Here is a 19903-nt window from a genome sequence, read left to right as displayed (position 1 = left end):
ATATCATAGCACAGATTTGGGCACTGGCAGTAGGCAATCTAGTTTTAATACCCTGTGATCGCTCTTTGTCGAAATTATGGCGTGTAGAGCGCTGGTCTTCTCTTCAGAATTCCTGGACACCCAGAAGTAATCAATGATTCTGTGCATTGAATTGCGATGCCATGTCGGTTGAGTTTTGGGACAGCCGTATCATGGTCAATAGTCCTGCACTCAGGCGCCCTTGTTTGTTTTTGATGGCAGGGTTAATCAGTGTAGCAAAGCCGTCTCTCATTGGTGCCTCGCTCAACCAGGTCTCTTGCAGACAAATAGCGAAAACTTCATCCAAGGGGACCTCGAACTCCTGGAACAGATGATGGAACCCTCGAGTATTCCACGAGATAATGGAAGAGGTGGCGTCCTGGTGACATAGTCATGGCTAGTCCTGATTTTGATTTCTCTGGTGACTAGCTTTTTTTTCCTTTTGGGCACTAGGGTCACCTGATTTCCCCTCAGAGACCAGGCTGTGACGTAGAGTTCTCACCTCTGCTGGGTTAGAGTCAGCCGAACTAGAATCCGGCTGATTGGAATTGGAGCTCCAGGAATGCTTTTCTGGTTCAACCAAAATATCAAAACCAAACAGTAATAGATCCTCGGCTGCTTTGAGTAGCGTATTTCGTACTCCTGCAGCATCGATGTGTAACTGCACAGCATCAGAGCAACGTTCATTCACATATTCAACGATTTTAATGTCATCCGAGTTTATCAGCCGCAGAGGTGGAATATGTTTGAATAAGTGTAAAACGTTTGCTCGATTCAAGTTCAGCTCATTTTCTTCTTTGTGGATGTTTTGGAGTCTCAATTTGCACTTATAGTTGTTTTGTTGCTGTAAGTGTGGAGCTTGAGACCTCCATGTGGGATGAGTTTGCTGGTTGCATTGATTTGTGGTAAATGTTGGATTTAGACTAGATGTAGCAGCCATGGAGTTTGAGTCATCTTTGTGAGAAATGATTGGACGGCGACTATGCACTGCTTGCCACTTCAGTGGTGATCGACCTTGTCTTGAATGAGCGGCTTCCGGAAACCTCTGCCTCTCGGACAGGATATCATCACTGGCACCATGCCAAATTTCATCATCGCTAGAATTTGAGTAAGTAGACAAATCGCATAAATCCAGCGAGTCCAATTTCACTGAGATGACTGAGGAACTGTCGTCTGAGTTTAAGCGATGACACTTGGCACCTTGTTTCAGGGGGGGCAATAATGCACTGGTTTGAGTTACTGTAGGACCATTCACATCCTCAATGTTGCGCTTGAAAAGCCCCAACCGCGGTGGTGTAGTCAAGTTTCTGATGAACCTTTTTGTGGATGTATGTGCTGCCGGTTTTACTTTTTTAGTCGTAGTAGTTTGCTTCACAGTTTTGGCTTGAGCTGTAAGCTTGGATTTTGAGCTTGCTGCATTTGATTGTGTAGAGCAGCCAGCTATGTCATTCTTTACATGTCCTATAAAGATGCCAGCTATGGGGGGAGCACTTGCCTGAATATCAGCTTGTGTTGCGGCAGTTAATGAACTCGATGTAGCTTGAGATGGTGGTTCCGCATCCGCTACCGCTGACATAGCGTTCGACGAAACATGCTGGACAGCCCCAACCAAGCTGTGAGATGCACTGACTGCAGCTGAGTGGCAAGCGTCTTGACTAGCCTCCAGCGGGACAGTTGTGCAATCATTTTGAAATGTCACTGAGACAGAAGAAGCACCACCTTGCTTCTCTGCCTGTGGCCTAGAAAAAGCATTCAAATGTGAGACAAGGCTGTGCTTGTCAGCTTTGAACTGAGTTGAACTATGACCTGAGTTAAGTAAGGGCGCAATCTCAGTCAGGACCTCCAAAAGACATTTTAGCTGGAGGTCATGTCTCTCTTGTTGTAGGGTGACAAGGTCGTTTAGACGAGAATGCCAGTGTGCGCTTGCGTCTTTCCCTGCTTGCACATCTTGCTGAATGAACTTGGTAAAAGAATCAATTCGGTCCAGTTTAGATGAAAGATTCAGTAACATAGCCCCTTGATCTCTAATTGTTTCATTTAACGACTCATACAGCTTGACAAACGGGATCATGGCTTGTGATGACGCTGTGCAGCTGTATTGCAGCACCCACAGATAAATTGATTTTTGAATTTGGTGTTTTCTGACCATCTTTAACTGGAGTTGGAGCATTTGAGTGCTCGAGGCTGGACGTGAAGGCTTTTGATGGAGTGGTTATTAGACCTGGAAAATTTGAGCCTTGTAAACAGCTGCTACCTTCTCGCTGTTTCGCTGTACACGTCGAGAGCAGAAGTATGCCTTTTTCTTGGCATTGTTTGAGGAATCAATGTGGATGTGGCCAACAAGGTTGTAATCGGATGCGCTAAATGTTTCTGGCCCATATTCGGCATCCGAGGATTAGAATTCGGTCGATCATTAAGCAAGCGCTGTTGGACTGAAATCACATCAAGTGGCCCAGATTGTGGCCGATATGGGACGTGCTTATCAACTTTAGGCGCAGAAAGGGCCAATACTGCCTTCTCAGGCATGCAACCAAGGCTCTGAGGAGACAAGGCTGAGGCTACAGCACACTGCACCTTGTGCGCTTTGATAGTAGTGCTTGCTTCACTGAACTTCAATGCTGTCAATTTCAAGTCCTTTGGTGCCTCGAACAAGTCGTTGTTTTCCACTGGCCCTGTTATCGGCAGCGAGTTTTTTTGGGAATCAAGCGTGCTATTGCCTGAAAAGAGGGAGATCTGGTCTGTCGCTCCATTTCTGGAAACAAGCTGCGCGGCCGGCGTGATACTTGAGTCAGCTGTGGTAATAAAACTATCCGACTCAACATTTGCATGTGTCACTGAGCGAGCATCAACACCCCCCTGGTCGATTAAGAGGATAGGAGAAACCAACGGAGTTCCTACTTCGTCGGTTTTATCCTGAGTAACCGCCGTGGCGCTTATGATTTCTGCGTCCGTAAGATCAAAGGAGGAGAAATAGGATTCAGGAGGAGGGAGTTTCGCAGCATACGGGACATCCGCCACTACACAATCAGCTGGCGGCGTCAGGATCGGTGCAAGGTCAGTAAGGGATAGCAGAACCAGCGGTCTTGGTGCAGATTGGGAGGGTGTCGTGCCTGCTGGCTTAGTGATAGAAATAGGATCAAAAATGTCAGCTCGACCTGGCGTAACAGTAGACTTAAGGTGAGCGATGGAGTCATCATGGTGCACTTGGGCGGTGGTTTGAGGCATGGCCCTAGCCAGGGGGCCCACAGGCTTCGCGCAGACAACAAGCTTACCTTGTGGCTTTTGACTTGCAACATCAACAGCAGCCGAAGTTACCGGCAGGGCAGTCCATGGATTTAACATCCGACGCTGCTGCAGTGTCTTGTGAGGCGTCTGCGGCCCACTCGAAAGCCAGGCTTTCGGAGTGGCGACCATCTGGGACTCTGCCGGACTCCGCACCGCGCTCCGCGCGGCAAACGTGTATTTAAATGAAAACACAGGAGCTAGAAAGCGGACTCCACGTAGGTCGCTGCAGCTCCTCACAGGATACACACACGGAGAGTCTCTGGGCAAACTGGGACTCTGCCGGACTCCGCGTGGCAAAAGTGTATTTAAATGAAAACACAGGAGCTAGAAAGCGGACTCCACGTAGGTCGCTGCAGCTCCTCACAGGATACACACACAGAGAGTTTTTGGGCAAACTGGGACTCTGCCGGACTATTATGCAAAATAAACAATGGCAAGGGGCTCATGAGTAGTTATGGGAGTAATGAACCCTTTAATAAAGAGGCGTGGCTCGTTTATTTATTTATTTGATTAATTTTGATATTTTTAGAGTGCACCGAACCCGGAGATATCTGGACATCTCATTCATTAATGAGAATATCGAAATATAGAATGCGATAGAGTGGTTACCATGGGGAGGATTCCTAGACTAGTCATAAACTGGCTAGAAGGCATTAACCCCGAAGGGCCACAATAACTGGGAATGTAAACTGTCAATGGCAAGCAGATTTGATAGGTTTGAATAAATTACGATAATGACAGTTGTAAATATGGTCTCACAATCATAGACGTCTTATCCAAGTGTGCCTTTGCAGTGATTGTGAAAGACAACATGGACATTGGTGAGACTAACACTTTCAAATCTGTTTTCAAGCACGATCAGATACTGACAAAACGACAGACCAATGCAGGTGAATAGTTTAAAAAAAGTAATTTAGAGTCTTACAAATGAAACTGAGCATGCAGCACATAGTCCCACAAAATAATGTTAAAGCCACTGTAGTTGAGAGCTTCTATATAACATTAAAAGAGCATAGTATGGCATTATTTCATCAGAGGCAATAATTACATGTACACATACATCCAACGGGTGTTTATAAAGATGTATAGTGCTAAATACAATGATGCTTGGCGCTAAATATAACCGGTCGATCAAAATGGCCACCCACCAGGTGACCCACAATAACAAGTTGATGGTGTGGCCGAACCTTGGTGCCATGAAATGCAACTGAAAAAATGTAAACATTTTTGATTTAAAAGGGGGGCCATATGAGGATCTGAAAGCTGCGAGGCAGGTTCACCATGTCTTACCAGCAAACGTATATGACAGAGCTGTTACACTAGATGAAGTAGATGTCAAGTAGGTTGCGCCTATCTACTGTCTGAAGGACTACATTGACAGGGCCTTTAAAAGGTATTTTAAACAAGCCAGCCCTAGAGTGTTCCCTCAGCTGCAACATCTCCATAATTCTGGCAGAATACCGGAAAACAGACTTACCGTTACCGGTACCTACTATCCCGGTATTACTGGGATATTACAGGTGCCGGTCACGCCGGTCATTCCCTCATTCCATGGAGTCCTGCAGGACTCCATGTGGTGAATTATGAGTATTTCCGGTAATACTTGTAGTTTAGCGGTCCGGGAGAATTGGCGGTAACAGAATAACCGCCACATTTTTCCCACACCACCAAAGTTGTAACGATCCCCAAACACTCTAATTTGAATTGGGGCGGATTGGTGAATCAGGACAGGGTGTAAAAAGCAATGTGTAATGTTTTTAAGACTTGATTTTTCTCTCTGCCCCTTTTGATGAAGTGACATGGTGGAAGAGGGGGATGGAGCAGAGATAATATCTCCACCGTCATTCCTCCACCGTCTTGTGAGTGTGTTTCGTTTCACGCCTGCATCGCATTTTCACGCAGGCATGACACAAATGGATACCTATGGAATCCACCTTCGTTTTGTATTTAGTCAAAACCAGGCAGATTCCATAGGAATCCATTTCGAGGCATCACCTGCAATGGGTATTGGCAGGTGGCGTTGACCTTTTTGCAAGGTGTAGAGGAAAATGTAGAAGCCAGTTTGCCTTGCTTTTATTCTTTCCTTTCCCCCTCTGCCCTGCAAATGTGCAAAATTGCCTGTCGGGGACCCAACAGCACGTAAGCGCTAACGCTGGTGGCTTCCTGCATGCAAAAGACATTTGGTTTAAAAAGACCGCAAAAGAGTCATGTCATGAGTTTTGCAGTATGCATGAACTATTAACAATGAATTATCTGAAGGCAATCTTCCGTTATCCCTTGGATAAAATTCGTGAGAATTGCATTACCGCACTTTTTAACAATCACCACAAACTAATAATGAGGACCAGAATTTGCAAATATTCATACAGTTTATGTGGCAAAGTTCAACGGCATAACTTGGGAAGTAATAACGTTTGCATTACTGACACAACAGGCATGCTATGAGGAAAGTAACCCAGAGCGGTTTAAACAAATGGTTGCACTGATTTTGTCTTGAAGATCGAGCCTGCATCATGGATTGACCAACAGCCCATCTTCTCATGGAGTTCACGGCTAGGGCCTGATTCACAGAACATTTTGCAATGGTATTGCGCCATTATAAAATGCTTCTGTAAATCAGGTCACACATCTTAAACAACGCCTCGCTTCCTCACCGTTCAGCATTCTGGATACGGGGGCTAGATACCACCATTGTTTTTTAACCCCAAAAGTGTTTTGACCCTCCTCCTTTTCGCTTTCCACTCTCCCACCCTTTTGAATTCTTGGCTCTCTGAAGACGGTCTAATCATGGTATTCTGCTTTAGAAAGATACCAATAATTATACAAATAATTACATTTTCTGAATTAACCATAAGAAAATCTTAATCCATCCATGTTTTCACATGTGCTAAGGGTGTTCCCAAAGGCAGATCTGAGGGCATTATTGGGAGGCCTGTTGATATACCTTGTTTGTTACTGGAGGGCACTGCTCAATCAGAAATTCCTGAACCTGACATTTAATTTTTTTCCCATAAGCTAATGCTTGACCAGACACCGTAGGAATAGGCCCTCTAGACGACCTATGGAGCGCACACTTCGGTTGGCAGCATTTGCCTGATGCAAAGCTGAATAAACCACGTCGGGGTCACCTGCTTTTGTTTCCGGTGCCGCCCATAAAATTGGCGGCACATTAAAAGCCATCCAGGGCAACCCCGGAGCACTACTGAGGCCACGCGTAGGCCTCCTATAGGTGCATACAGGGACTGCAATCGGGTATGAGTCGGCAGGGGTCTGCCACTGTTCACTCTGTAGCAGGAGGGTGGGGTGAAGGTGTTGAGGGTCAGGCCGTTTAGTCGGGACGGTGCTAAAGCGAACCAAAAAACACTGGCGTGCACTTGTCGCCTATGTTCTGGAGGCCTACGTGGGTATGGGACGGGTAGGTTGATGGAAAGATAAAAATAGATGAGCGACGAAGGAGTTTGGGGTGGGGACACTGAAAAGGAAAGAGAGAGAGCAGCATGGTAGCCATGGCATTAGGAAGAATGGTTGGATCGGAGAGAGAAGTGTACGTGGGGAGTAGCATACAGGGAAAGTCAGGCAGCATTGGTTGAGAGAAAATAAGACCTAGAACGGAATAAGCATTAGCTGCGTATCTCTATACTTGTCACGGTGCTTCAATCAAATCACATAACTGTACAAAATGGAGGTACAAAATGCATAGGTTCATTAAAGATTGGCTCTGAGTACGTACCCCTCCTCCTTCCTCTGATATCTGAAAGAGTTCCTGCGTGAAAGCAAACTGCCCATATGGAAAGTCACTGGCGACCATTGTGATGTTCGCCAGCCTCATGGACTGGTTGATCAAGCCTCCATCAGTGACTCCAGTCAGCTCCAGCTGGAAGAGGCGCTTCTCCTCGGGAACGTCATCGTCCAGAGCCTAGAAGGGAAAACCACAGAGCTAAGGAGATATCTACACGCTAACTCTTTTACCCATACCACTAAACAGGTTCTAATGGCATCACATTTAAGCCATCAGTGGGACACAACCTTCAGAATATAGATGCAATATTTTACTCCGGAGGGAGCTTTAAGCTACGAGTTAACGCAGGAGTTAAAGCTGCCATTTCATTTGCTCCATAAAATGCTGCCCCTCCTACAAACACATCACAATCAGGCGACCAGGCTAGCCCTGAACTTTACAAATTGATACCAAATCATGCCCACCCAAAAGAACTTCATTGGTACCCGGAACCTCATTAAATATATGTAAAGTCCTAGGCACTGTCTGCATAGCCTTCTGAAACAAGGCTCCAGGAACTGTAGAAAGAACTCTAGTGCCATGCCAGAAAGTATATGTTAGAAAATATTCACACATCAAATACACGTGGTGGGATCGAAGGAAGCCTCAGGAGTGGCAGGTCATAGGCTGCAGAATGCAGTCAACACAGATCTCAGAAAACTATCTCCCATGAAGAAAAATGCGATGAGTAGAACCTTGCGAGGGGTCCTTTGACTGAATATATAAGCCTGGCGTCAGGAATGATACCAGAAGTACCATAATCTTTCCTACCCCTCTAACAGCATTCACAAACACCTGTTTAATTGTCTGCCTGCTGCCACCAGATACACTCCATACGACTACGCCCGATGTCATCCATTTTGTGCCGATCCTTGTTTAACCTTCCCCAAAAGTCAAGGCGAAACCAAATTATCAGCCAAACATTTCAGTGCATCCAACTACTTGCCTTTATGAAGAATAACTGTTTTTTGGAATTAAAAGCAAATGCATACTGATAATTTTTTATTCGTACTAGAAATAGTGAATATTTTCTCCTTTTCTTTTCCCTATATTCATTTTGTTTTGACTGTATTTGTATTCTAAATTACCCTTTTGTTAGGCTTACTTTGTGTAATATTCTTTTTTGATTTTATATACTTTTAAAAGTTATTTCGTACAGTGCCTAGAGCTTTGCCGGTGGGGACAGAATCGAAAAGGTTCTGAATACATTCCACACAAGACTATTGGGTCTTCCTAATCCAGCACCTACTTTTGCCGTAAACTCCTACTCAGGGCTTTCCTATATAGCGAGCCCTATGGCACTCTTCTCAAATGCTGTAATAAATGGTAGAGCTTGGCCAACCAGAATTATGATAAAGACCTTATATAACACTCGGATATGGGAGAAATGTTACCTTGGCTAATGTACATTCTGAATAAATTGCCTCCGGGGAAGGTGCCAAGTCTTTTGTCTGCCCGGGTGTCTTACATAAAAGCAATGAGAAATAAAATAATTTTGAATCCGATCAAGGCATTGAAGAAGCTAAGTGAAGATGGCGCTTTGGAGAGACCATTCAATCTGGCCATTGGCGCAATTTCATCTAGCCCCAGGATGCAGCCATTTTTAACTCTGAGCCCTGCTATACAGGGCAGATGCCTGGTTACCAGGCTCAGAGTCAATTTCTTGATTGTTAATTTACTGGTGCAGGCTCGGCATACTGTAACGGTATGGCATTTCATCCTTCATGTCCATTCGAACCAAAACATCCCTGAGTCTGCTTTTAATATGTTGCTTTTGTGCGAAAAATATAGTTATCAGAAAACACTTTCATAATTCCTTTGTTATATGGGCAGAAGTGGTTTGCTGTGGTTTGCAGGTGTTTGCGGTGGAGGCGGCGCATGCCATTGGTCAAGTAAGTGTAGTCTATTGTGCAACGTAACTTTAAAGTCCTGCAGCTGGGAGAGCGAAAGACCCGTTTTTCTTTTTTTTTACTTGCTTCACTGAAGGGGAGTCGTGCTGGAGTTTCTAAATCGCACGTCATTTTCTGTTTGATCTTCCTTACAATTATTATAAGTGAAGAGATTTACAATGGTAAGGAATGCGCCGAAACGGAAGACCAAAGATCAAGGTGGACTTGTGAATCAAGATGTCTGCCCGCTTAGGGTTCTCTACCAGGAAAGACTGTTGAAGCCTTGCTATGGTTACCCCACTTCCTCTGTCACCTGGTACTGCTGGCGAAGATGGTCAGGGAGGGAAGGTAATGGAGAAGAATGGAAACAATACCAAAGTGAACATTTATGATAATTTACAGCCTGTTTGTAAGGATAAGGCAGTTGTCCTGGCCACAAAGGAGAGTGTGTTTGGACCTTTACCTACTACCCTAGAAAATCTGATTCTTGGGTTGGCGAGTATTTCAGAGCAAGGGAATTTTCAACAGGAAACTGAGGGCCCACATTCACCCATTTTATCTCCATTGTTGAGTCCTTCCCTTCTTTTATAAATACCCCTTCCGTTTTTAATGTGGAAGAGAGTGCAGTTGATGATCAATCTTCCTCCCTACTATGTATGAAGATGATAAAGAGTTCTAGGAGGGTTTGACCTATGTTGAAAGACAAAATCTATTTGGGCTGACCTACAATAGGTATTATATATGGTAGAAAAGTTGTGTGGTAACATTTTTGGTGAACTGGAAAAACACTCTGGTCTTTTGAATGCTATAGCTATTAGTCTGGCAAGAAGGGAGATTAGCAAAATGGTTAGTAAGGGTATTCAAACTGATGCCACTAAGGTTGGTGAGTTGACTGAGGAGGAGGAGGATCCTGGATGTACTAGTCAAACTGAGAGTGGAAAATGTAAAAGAAATGAGATACCCGTCGGTGGTTAATAAACCCTTTTCTAAAAATGTTTTGCAAAACAAAAACAAAAAAGGAAGGAAAGGTATACATGGTTCTAAGTCATCAAGAACATTCCTACACAATCAGCAGGAGTCTTTGGTAAAAGTGGAAGGGGTAGGAACCACAGAACCTAAAACGAAAGTTGGTAGGATGGATATTGTGGTGAAGATTGATAGCTTCAAACCCATTCTGAGTAGCACATTGATATCAAATGAAGGTTTCTCCAGGGGAGGAAGGATAGCTGTGGGGCAGTGCGTTTGTCTTGGAAGCAGGTTTACGCACACAGAGAAGTGGTGCCTTTCACGTGAAGTGGATTGCAGTGGCCAATCCCAGGCTGTTTCTCAATAAAGAAATCCTAATTAATAGGATGGTGAAATTAACCTTCCAGTGATATGTCGTTACTATGTACAACAAGCAGGTTTTCTCCCCAACATCAATATATGTGATCAACGACCCACACACAAAACAAGAATCAGATACTTAATTAAAGATCTTCAATGGACAGCCCATGATGAATATCCAACCATTGTGGTGCTGGGGACAGCAACATGTTGGGTCGACAATTGATTACACACAAATTGGATCAGTAGGGATTCATCCATTGTCCTATTGTGGTAGATTGTATGTTTTTAGGGTTATGCATTTCGTAATGTATGTAAGTGTAATTTATGAGGTGACTTGTGTATTGTATGATTTATTGTGGGTATTGTTTTTTGTAGAACTGTTTTAGAGGTGTATTACATTTAAAAAATAATTTCATCACTCGTCAATCCCAGGTAAATCCACGGCTCCCAATGTGCATTGTTCTTTCTGTGGGTTGACTGAGATGACTCAATCCCTGCAAACTCACACTAGTGGCCCTGTTAGATGCTGAAAAAGCATTTGATTCTGTTCCGTGAGACAATTTATTTGCACTGTTGAGGAAAATGTGGTTTCAGCAATATTTTTTAGGCGCAATCCAATGACTGCACTTAGGGCCTACAGCAACATCACAGCCTAGCTTCGTCGTGGGTAGGCAATCAGAAGGTTTGTTCTTGGGGTGCAGCCCAGACACGTGTGCCCGTTGTCCCCCTTCATATTTGCTGTCACTCTAGAACCACTTTTTGCGTTAATTAGGGAGAAAGCTGTGCATTATGGGCTGGCATTAGGCAGACACAGAATCATCATATTGCTTTACACTGATGATGTCCTCCTGTACAACAAATATCCTGATCTCAATCTTTCTCCCCTCAGCCGCAAGGTTATTTGTTTCAGGGTTTTCTCAGGACTATGTTTTAGTGTATTAAATGGCCCATGTTTGATGTGTTCCCCATCACCACATCTATATCTTGTCCCTGGACATAAGCAAGTATCGATGGGCCACTGAATCTGTTACTGTATTTCAGTCTGCTCCGATACGTCTAAGCTTGTTGAACTTAATCAATTGCCCAAGCTCGAGTCACTAGAATCAAAGATCAAGAGAGGGGTGTCCTTACACCTGTCCACTTATGGTAGATTTTCTGGCAATGCTGCCTGCATTGCTAGAGTTCTTCTAAGATAATCTGTGTGTCTGAGGTGTGATTTTTACGCTAGATTACGCTGCCTGACGGCTCATCCTCCAGGGATGCCTGCTGCATCCAGATTCCATTGGGAGATGTTGGCCAAGCCTTTTTCTCAATCTGGTGAGGCTGCTCCAAATACAGAACTTTAAGGATTAATTAATAATGGCTCAATGGCGTGGCTGGCACCATTGAGCCATTATTAATTCATCCTTAAATCACTGGAGTACCTCGAGATCCTTACAGCCTCCATCTCACCCACAGATAAAACAGACAGAACTACATCTTGCATCCATCCTGATGAAGGCCAACACTATGACGGGCTTCAATCCAGCCCCCCAAGGCCAAAACACTCCTGTGTCGATCCCCTATGACACAACTGTATACAACCCCTTTGTGTATGTTCTGCAGATAAGTGTTGTGTACACCTTTGTGTTAATCACCCCCTAGACCATTTTCCGTCCTGGGAGCACCTTGTTCAACTGTAGGTCTACCCTACTGTCATTTGTGCCTGTGCCCTTATGTGGACTTTTTACCTCGACAATATAGAGGTTGATACTTACCTGTATTTCCACTGTATATAATCACACCTGTCCATTGTCACTTTCGTGCTTATCGAAAGTTTTGTAAAATAATTGAGAATGTTTTGAAATAAATGTATATGTTCAGAACCACGCAGCTGTATGTAGGATCTCTCATCCTGATTCTTTGATACTTATACTTGTACCCACCTGGGTATATCAGGACCCCATTAGGCACCCTATATATTAACTTGGCTTGATGGTGTACACAGCTGCAATGTTGAGCAATAGCCATGATTTGGCCTCTTTAATTCTCCGACAGGAAGGGCCACACCTTAGCCCAGTGCATTGAAACTTCCCACAGGAGTTCTCCAGGGAATTGGTCCTATAGAGGAAGCACTGACATAACAAACCCCCTCTCACGCTTGGGTACTGATCACTGTAGTCCTGTTGAATTCAGAAGACATGGGAAGGGGACAGAGTTAGAGTAGCCAAAGAGGAGAAGTGGTGTGAGGGAATTATCCACCATTTTGGTTTCTGTTAGATCGTTCTCCCTTTTCCTGTCCCTTCCATTTTCTGGAGGCAAGGTACAATAGGTCTGATGGCCTAGCAGTTACAACAACCTGGATTGGACCACCTTAATAATCCCTGTGACATTTTGCATTTAATGTCCTCTTCATCTTTGGACTATCAAGAGAAGAATAAGAATACACTGGACTTATGTTGGGAGGGCAGTCCACTCTAAAGTCCTCCACCAGTGAGGTGAAGACAGAAGGCATCCAAGGCAGAGGATAATTCTGTCCTCCAGCCACCCCTATGGAACAGTGGGCATCAGGGGTGTTGCTAGGTGTTGGTAGGTATGGATATGCTAATGTCGGGACTATCAGGACTCAGGCTAGCTAGTCTTTTGGTTGTAGCCCCTGAACTTCTGACTGGGGCTACAAGCAAAGGACCCAGGGCTAAAGCCCCCTTAGCGCCCCCTAGCAATGTCTCTGGTGGGCGTGAACTGCTGCGGACCAAGGCCTGCCTCTGTGCTGGCTCCACTGGACCCAAGCTCTTAGTCTCTGGAGGTTGGGATCGCCTGTAGGTGACAGTCAAGCTCCCTGGAGTGTGAATCTTGAACCTAAACATGTGTCTTGTCCTTGGAGACCCTGGGTTGGGCCTCTCCATCAACCCAGAAGTCGTGGAACATCTCTGGGCATTTATTCTCAGCTCACACTGCTTAAATGCTACACCGACTCAGACATTGCCTGTTTATCCCAAGCTTCTTCATGCCCTGTGCCATTGCTGTTTGTGAACTGCATTGAGTGTTGGACCCAGTTGCCCAGCTTCACAACTTGACACAGAATCACTGCCTCAACAAGTACCTTGAAGCCTGGTTTGATGCTGTTGAACCGCAAGAACAAGTCAAAAGGTATTGAAAGAGGCCCTGTTCCCCTGGTACATTTTAAAGGATCATCGTGACTTGTAAGCCTTCTGTCTCTACCCTTTTCCCTAAGAACATAACTTTGAACATTGCAATGGTTACCGATGTGTTGCCTGAGCACATCTAGCAGAGTGCCCTTTAACACAAGTCTGCATTCTCTGTGTGAAAAGTCAATATCTATACAGAACATTGATTGGACATTCTTTTATTTTGGAGCCATTGTACTTAAGTTCTTTGGTTTGCAACTGTGATCAACTCACACCCATACTGAAATGCACAGCCTGCTCTCCACCTGCCTAACCACAAAAGGTGAAGAAGGTACACCTATTGAGCTGTTTCTATTTCAATTTTTTTTATTAGGATGACTGCTGGTTTGATAGTAGTGTGACTGAGTAGTGTGGGAAATCTGAGGGCATTGTCATATTTAGCACTCTTAAGATCCTCCCTTGGATCACCAAGGGACAGGCAAAGTTACCAGGTCCTGATCATGGGGACGGACAAGTGAAGGCGGATCACCTGTCAAGAGGATCCTCAGGGATTGGGGAGGCAATACCCAAGGGTAAGACATGCTACCCCCCTTCCTTGACAGTGCCCTGCCCAACACCTCCTCAGCCTTCATGGGATATGTTAAGGTACACAACCTTCTTTTTCCCAAGTATCACTCAAGTACTGGGATGAGGAAGAGGAAGTCAAAAGGAGTGCAAACTTCCTAAGGGAAACACCATTATAGTACTGTGATTAAGAAGGGGAAGTCAAGAGGAATGCATACATCCTATCGGAAACAACATTGGGTACTGGGACGAAGAGGATGCATATGTAGGTACAACAGTATGCTCAATGGAGTTGTCCCACTAACAAGGCCAGGTAAAGTCAGGCACTTGAAGTTGATTACATTCACCTTGTAATGATATATATGGGGTTTTATTGCCATGCAACATGCAGCATGGAGGTGCAGCCATATGTAAGGATATGTGGGGTTTTATTGCCAACATGCAACATACAGCAGAGAAATACAGCCAGGCCCAGTTTGAAACTGCAGGCATCATTTCAGTAACAGCCATCAAGCAAAGTTGTCAGAAAACATAAAAAACACAGTGTGCTGCCAGTTAAAATAAAGAGGTCACAATTTATATTGGATGTTTCATGTGTGAAAAACTGCAAAATGGGGGAATTTTGGTCCCACTTAATTTCTTGCCTAGCTCCCCGTTTTTAGGATCTCCATTCCTCTCACTATTTGTGTCTGCACACAGCTCCCCTCTTTGCAGACACTTCTTTTCTAAAACAGTCTTTCAAGAACGTTTAATCATACACGTGACCACTGCCACTTTGTATCCTTGTCAATACACACACCGGGCTCTCACTGCACTTCACTCACCGGTTGTGTTTTATTTGCCAAAGTATTTGTCATCTGAGGTCAGGGTCTCACTGCCTGCTCCTCAGACACTCCTGGGTGCCTTTCCTGGCCCAGGGGAATGAGTATTGCTGGTCATCAATTTCAAAAGGGATTAGCAGCTTCCTGGCTCCCTTCCATGGACTCTCCTGGCTCCTTGGGGACACATCTCCCTCGCCATGCTTTCCTCTCCTGCTTCACCTTGCAGACCTTCAGTGTCTCAGTGCATCGTTCTCCTCCAGCTGGTCCTGGGCAGCCACAGCATCTGAGCTCCTTTCCCTACTCGCTCAACTTGCCTTCTGAGCTTGCTGCTTGTATACTCTCTAGGAGTGGCAACAGGCTGCAGGTTGTAAGAGATTGTGTCTTATTGGGGTAAATTCGGGATTTGGTGGTATTTTTCTTACCGTAAAATCTTGGTGGTGAATTGGCAGTAAACTGCCCTTAAATTCAGAATGGGTTTGGTATTAGTCTATTTTGGTGATTATATATTGTTAGCTTGTATTGGTGGTAATTTTAGTGGTATCTTATTTTTTGGTATAGTGTTGGTATAGTGTTGAGCATATTTTTTATACTACAACTCCATCATAAACACACCTTTCCTTTCTATTAGAATGTCTTCTAGTTGCCTGTAGAGAGCCCCATACTTAGGACATTTTCAGAGAACCCAATGAGTTTATTCAGACCGCCACCTATAGTTTGTGGCTTGTATTACTGGCTTATGTACATCCAGTAATCTAAGTGCCAGATTAGGGACCCCTTCCCTTCAGCATGCAAGGAAGGAATCACTCATTACATTGTACACACACACACACACACCTTCTTACCATGTAGATATTTACTACTGACTTTCTCTTGTTTGCCATTTTAACTACAGTGGTACATTGGTAAATGCACTACTGCACTAATATAAACATCACCTCTGTGTTTCACATATATAAATAATTCACAGATGCATGAATGACACCAAAGTCCACATTTTTTTTTATCTGTACTTTGTATTACATGACAATTACAAACCGCAAAACATTTTACCACCAAAACATCTTACCACATGATATTTACAGCATCACCTGCAAGATAAAAGAACAACAGAAACAAGCAGGTATTTTTCAAACATGAATTTATAACATCCCTCCTCAAGGACTGTGTCCCCGATCCCGGAATGTATGCAGTCATCAACTCCCTCCTTATGACACATATTGCTGATCTCGAAGTGCCAGATATCAGGCCATCCTCTTTGGGCTTTTTGATGTAACTGAGCCTGAAGAAGTTTTCATTTCTGTATGTATGCAGCTCATTCTTTGAGCGTGATGGTCCATTTACTGTTGCAAACATTTTATAAAGATGCTTGAAATCAGCGTTGAATGAGGTTGTACCGATGGTGATGTGACCACATTTAAGAAGCTTCCAACTGGACAGCCAAACCCCGACTCCAGAGACTCGCCAAATCAAATGTAGTGCTTCTGGATTCCAATGCATGGTTCTGGCCTCTATTTCTGCTGTGGCTCTGTATAAATAATACATCTAATGTGGCCCTTAAGTCGTTAGACTGATCATATGCATTTTTAATGTTTCCTAGCTCTTCTAATTAATTGCATAGTTCATGCTGCAGCTTCTTCAGCGTCTCATTCTCCTGGCAAGACTCCCAGACTGTTTCCTTTCACTGATCACCAATTATTTCCTAGTAAACAGCTCCTTGATTCCAGGCAGTAGCGTGCAATAAAATGCTAGGTAGTCAGTGCACTCCCTCATATCTCACATTGCCACCGCTTCCCTGCCATTTTTTTCAGAACTTGTAGATGAATAACGGATTGATCCGAGAGGCTGCCACTTCAAGCCTTTTTCAGGGATATGGAAGAACAGTCTCCAGGATTTTCCCAGAAAACAGGAGAGTTTGAAATGAGGTAACACCGACCAAACCATCAGCACTATCAAGCAGAGGCCAGATTCATGTCGACAGCAGAGCCAGCCATAGCAGCCCTAGAGAAAGTGCTACCACATGAGTAAATGCAGGATCCCGCCTTCATGCTTGTGGTTGCGCGTGCCTCAGAACCCATTTTTAGGTGACATGTCATTGTGTTCATTCGGATGATATGCAAGCATCATTTGGGCAAAGAGCACACGGAATCTCTTCAACGTTTGAAGTGGTTCTTTCTCACAGTGGAACCAGGTAAGCACACACTGAACAGTTGCTAATGTGATTGGTTTTCCAACAAAGGATGACATTTTTTCAAGAGGAATAGAGATTGGATTTAGCAGCTTGTACAACATCATGTTGGGCGTTTTCATGTTGCTCTCCCAATGGTCAGATTATTTGTGGACATTTGATATTGTCGGTCTAGAAGCAACATTTGTGCTCAGTCTATGAAGTGCCAGAGCCAACCGAAATAAAGTGCAGATTTGCAGCATAAACTGATAAGAAACTAAGCACTTTTACATTGTTGAGCTGTGAGTATGTAACCCCTTACTCCATAAAGGGGCATGCAAGTCACGTGTTAAAAAAAAAAAGAATGGTGTGTGCCTCATGAGGGAGCCTTCAAAAGTAAATACCAGAGTGAGTTTTGCAGGGTGCGAGTGCAATGCCGCTTTGGGAATTGGAAGTAACCCCGATTCTCACTGAGGAGGGCCGAGCTGGCACTCTGCTGAAGCGCCACTAAAAATGCTGAGTTGATCATGCCGTCTGGTGCCCCATGGCTAGGGGGGCACTGTGCTCTTTCAGTCACTGCAGTGTCCCAGGCTCTCCATTTACACATGGTTTCCCGTTGCCAGGAGGGGCACCACACTTATCACTGCCATGGCCCAGGCACTGTGGATGGGTGATCCCTGCGAGTAAGGGGAACGCCGCCTTCTCGTCGCCGCAGTCTGGACCTTCGTGGACACTCCCTATGTGAAGCGGGCAACACTGCACAAACACTGCTGCTTCCCGGACCTCACAAATGTTTACACAGCGGTCCCAAGTGAAGAGGGGAGCGCTGTATAACAGCGGCTGGGCCTGTCTTCTGCCTTCCATGGCAGAGTTGCCATGAATCCCTTGCCTGTTTCCGGCACACGTGGCCCAGGCTGATTGATTTTGCTTGGGCCCCCTGTTACTGCAGTTGGCGCAGGGCCGCTGCTGGTATACGTGACCCGACAAGGATTCGCTGCTCGCGGAGGCCACTCACACTGGTGCTGCTCGTGCCGGGTCACCTTTGGCATAAGCAGCCGGGCAGGAAAGACCTTTGGGGCAATCCGGCTGCCCTGAGAAGAGCCATCTATTATCACAGGAGCACTTTAATTGGTCATCTGTTGCACATTGTCCCTTAGGTCAGCCCTAACTAGACTGCCTTCCAAGTTGGGTCTCTTTATATATATATTTTCTAGCACACTATAAAAGGGCTATATATATTCTAAAGGAGTCTTTTTTAACTTGTTTATATGCAGCTGCATAGGCATAGGACCTATGTGTAGTGTGTTGTTCTTTCCTTTACATAAAGTATTAAACTGCTAGTGTACGGGGACTGATTTAATCCACATATATAACGAGCACCACAGAACTGTACTCCAGCATTCTTTGGTCTGCTTTTCCTTGTGTGCTGGTGTATTTACCTTAACCTAGTGTTCATTTGTAGGGGTTTGGGGTATTCCTGCACATTTTACCTTTCATGACCTGGTCTTCATCCCAGTGCAGCACCCCCAGGGCGATTCCAGAACTCAGGTAGATGTGGGGACGCCGGAGACAGGTAAGAGGCGGGCTTAAGTACTAAGAAGCCAAACAAGTGTTTACCATTGCCGCCTAAACCTGTCTCCCGTTTGGTGCAAGTAGAACCACCCCCCGTCCTCCGCCACTGCAAGTGGAAAACAAACCATTGTTATGTTTGTGTCTGCAGATAATCCACTAATGTGTGGTGTGGTGCTCTTTCTATGCTTCTCCTATCCAATCTGTCTCCCATCCCTAACTGTTCATCTTGTTTACTTTTAATACATCTGCTAAGAAAGTGGCCCTCATTACAACCCCGGCGCTAAACCATGGCGCTATTAGCACCATGGTTGGTGCCGGTGTTGTAACGAGTCCGCTATGGTGGAATGGGGAAATACCACCCCATTCCAAGGTTGGCGGGGTGGTATTTCCCCATTTCACCATGGCGCTTCCCCATTCCCATTTTCGCCCCATAGGGCTCAATGGGACTGGGGAAGGCGCTAAGTACGGTACCGCAAATTGCGGTACCGTAATTAGCACTGAGGTCCCTTTGCGGCACCCTACTTTAACGGCTGGTAAAACCAGCCGTTAAGGTCGGGTCCCGCAAAGGGACCTCGTAATTAGGCGTTAAGGGTTTAACGGCGCCAACACCTTTTACGGCACCGTTAAACCCTTAATGCCGGGGTCGTAATGACCCCCAGTAAGTGCTATCAGGGCTGGTCTTAGACCAGATTGCACCCCAGACGGGAAGCATTGTTGGGCCCCCCACCTCCAAAATGTTTGGAGAGGTGCTAACTTCAGAGACGATATGGGGGGGTGGGAGGGAAACTTACTTGTGTGGGGACATCTAACTTCTTTACACATTCTTATGCAAATATTCTAGTGCAACTTCAATGTTACAATCAGTTAACTCTCTCCTTCAAGTCTGAAAGCACACACTTAAGCTCTTCTGTGAGAATGAACGGTCTCCTGCCCCTACCTTTCCAATCACTCACCCGATATGCAAGTGCAAACACTGATCCGATTTCAATTGCCTACCAATGTGTGTGCTAACAATAAACATTTATACATTAGTTATTGCTGGGCATTCGTTAACTCTGCAGCCACCAACACCATTTATTGTCTCTATCCTGTTTTGTCCTTCTTCAGCTCTGTTCGTTTTACCAAACATGATGAACAGAAGATGGGTGATTGCTGGAGTCTGAAATGTCTTACTAAGATAAGGAGATGGGGTCATTGGGTTTCATCTGTTTCGCTTACGATTTCATGTGTCAGATCTGTATCAGTGAACCTGATCAGGGGTATTTGCCTGGGCTCTGCTTAATTCACTCGAGGTGGGCGGTTTAGGTGGCAGTGGTGGGGGGGGCAGTGTAACCGGCACCTGTTCCCCTCCCATG

The 19903-nt window shown here is 45.0% G+C and overlaps 1 protein-coding gene across 2 annotated transcripts in view; it reads right to left on the bottom strand.

Moving 5' to 3' along the window:
* Positions 1-19903, bottom strand: part of ADGRV1 (adhesion G protein-coupled receptor V1) — a 2479945-nt gene that overhangs the window by 1349574 nt on the left and 1110468 nt on the right. For both annotated transcript variants that reach the window (XM_069627623.1, XM_069627624.1), the window contains one exon: positions 7034-7219. In XM_069627623.1, coding sequence (XP_069483724.1) covers positions 7034-7219 — 186 coding nt within the window. The remainder of the gene's footprint in view (positions 1-7033; positions 7220-19903) is intronic.

Source organism: Ambystoma mexicanum, chromosome 6p, assembly GCF_040938575.1.
Source record: "Ambystoma mexicanum isolate Mex_15411 chromosome 6p, UKY_AmexF1_1, whole genome shotgun sequence".
Classification (NCBI taxonomy): domain Eukaryota; kingdom Metazoa; phylum Chordata; class Amphibia; order Caudata; family Ambystomatidae; genus Ambystoma; species Ambystoma mexicanum.
Note: the sequence above shows the minus strand (reverse complement) of the source record. Positions and strands in the feature narration are given on the sequence as shown.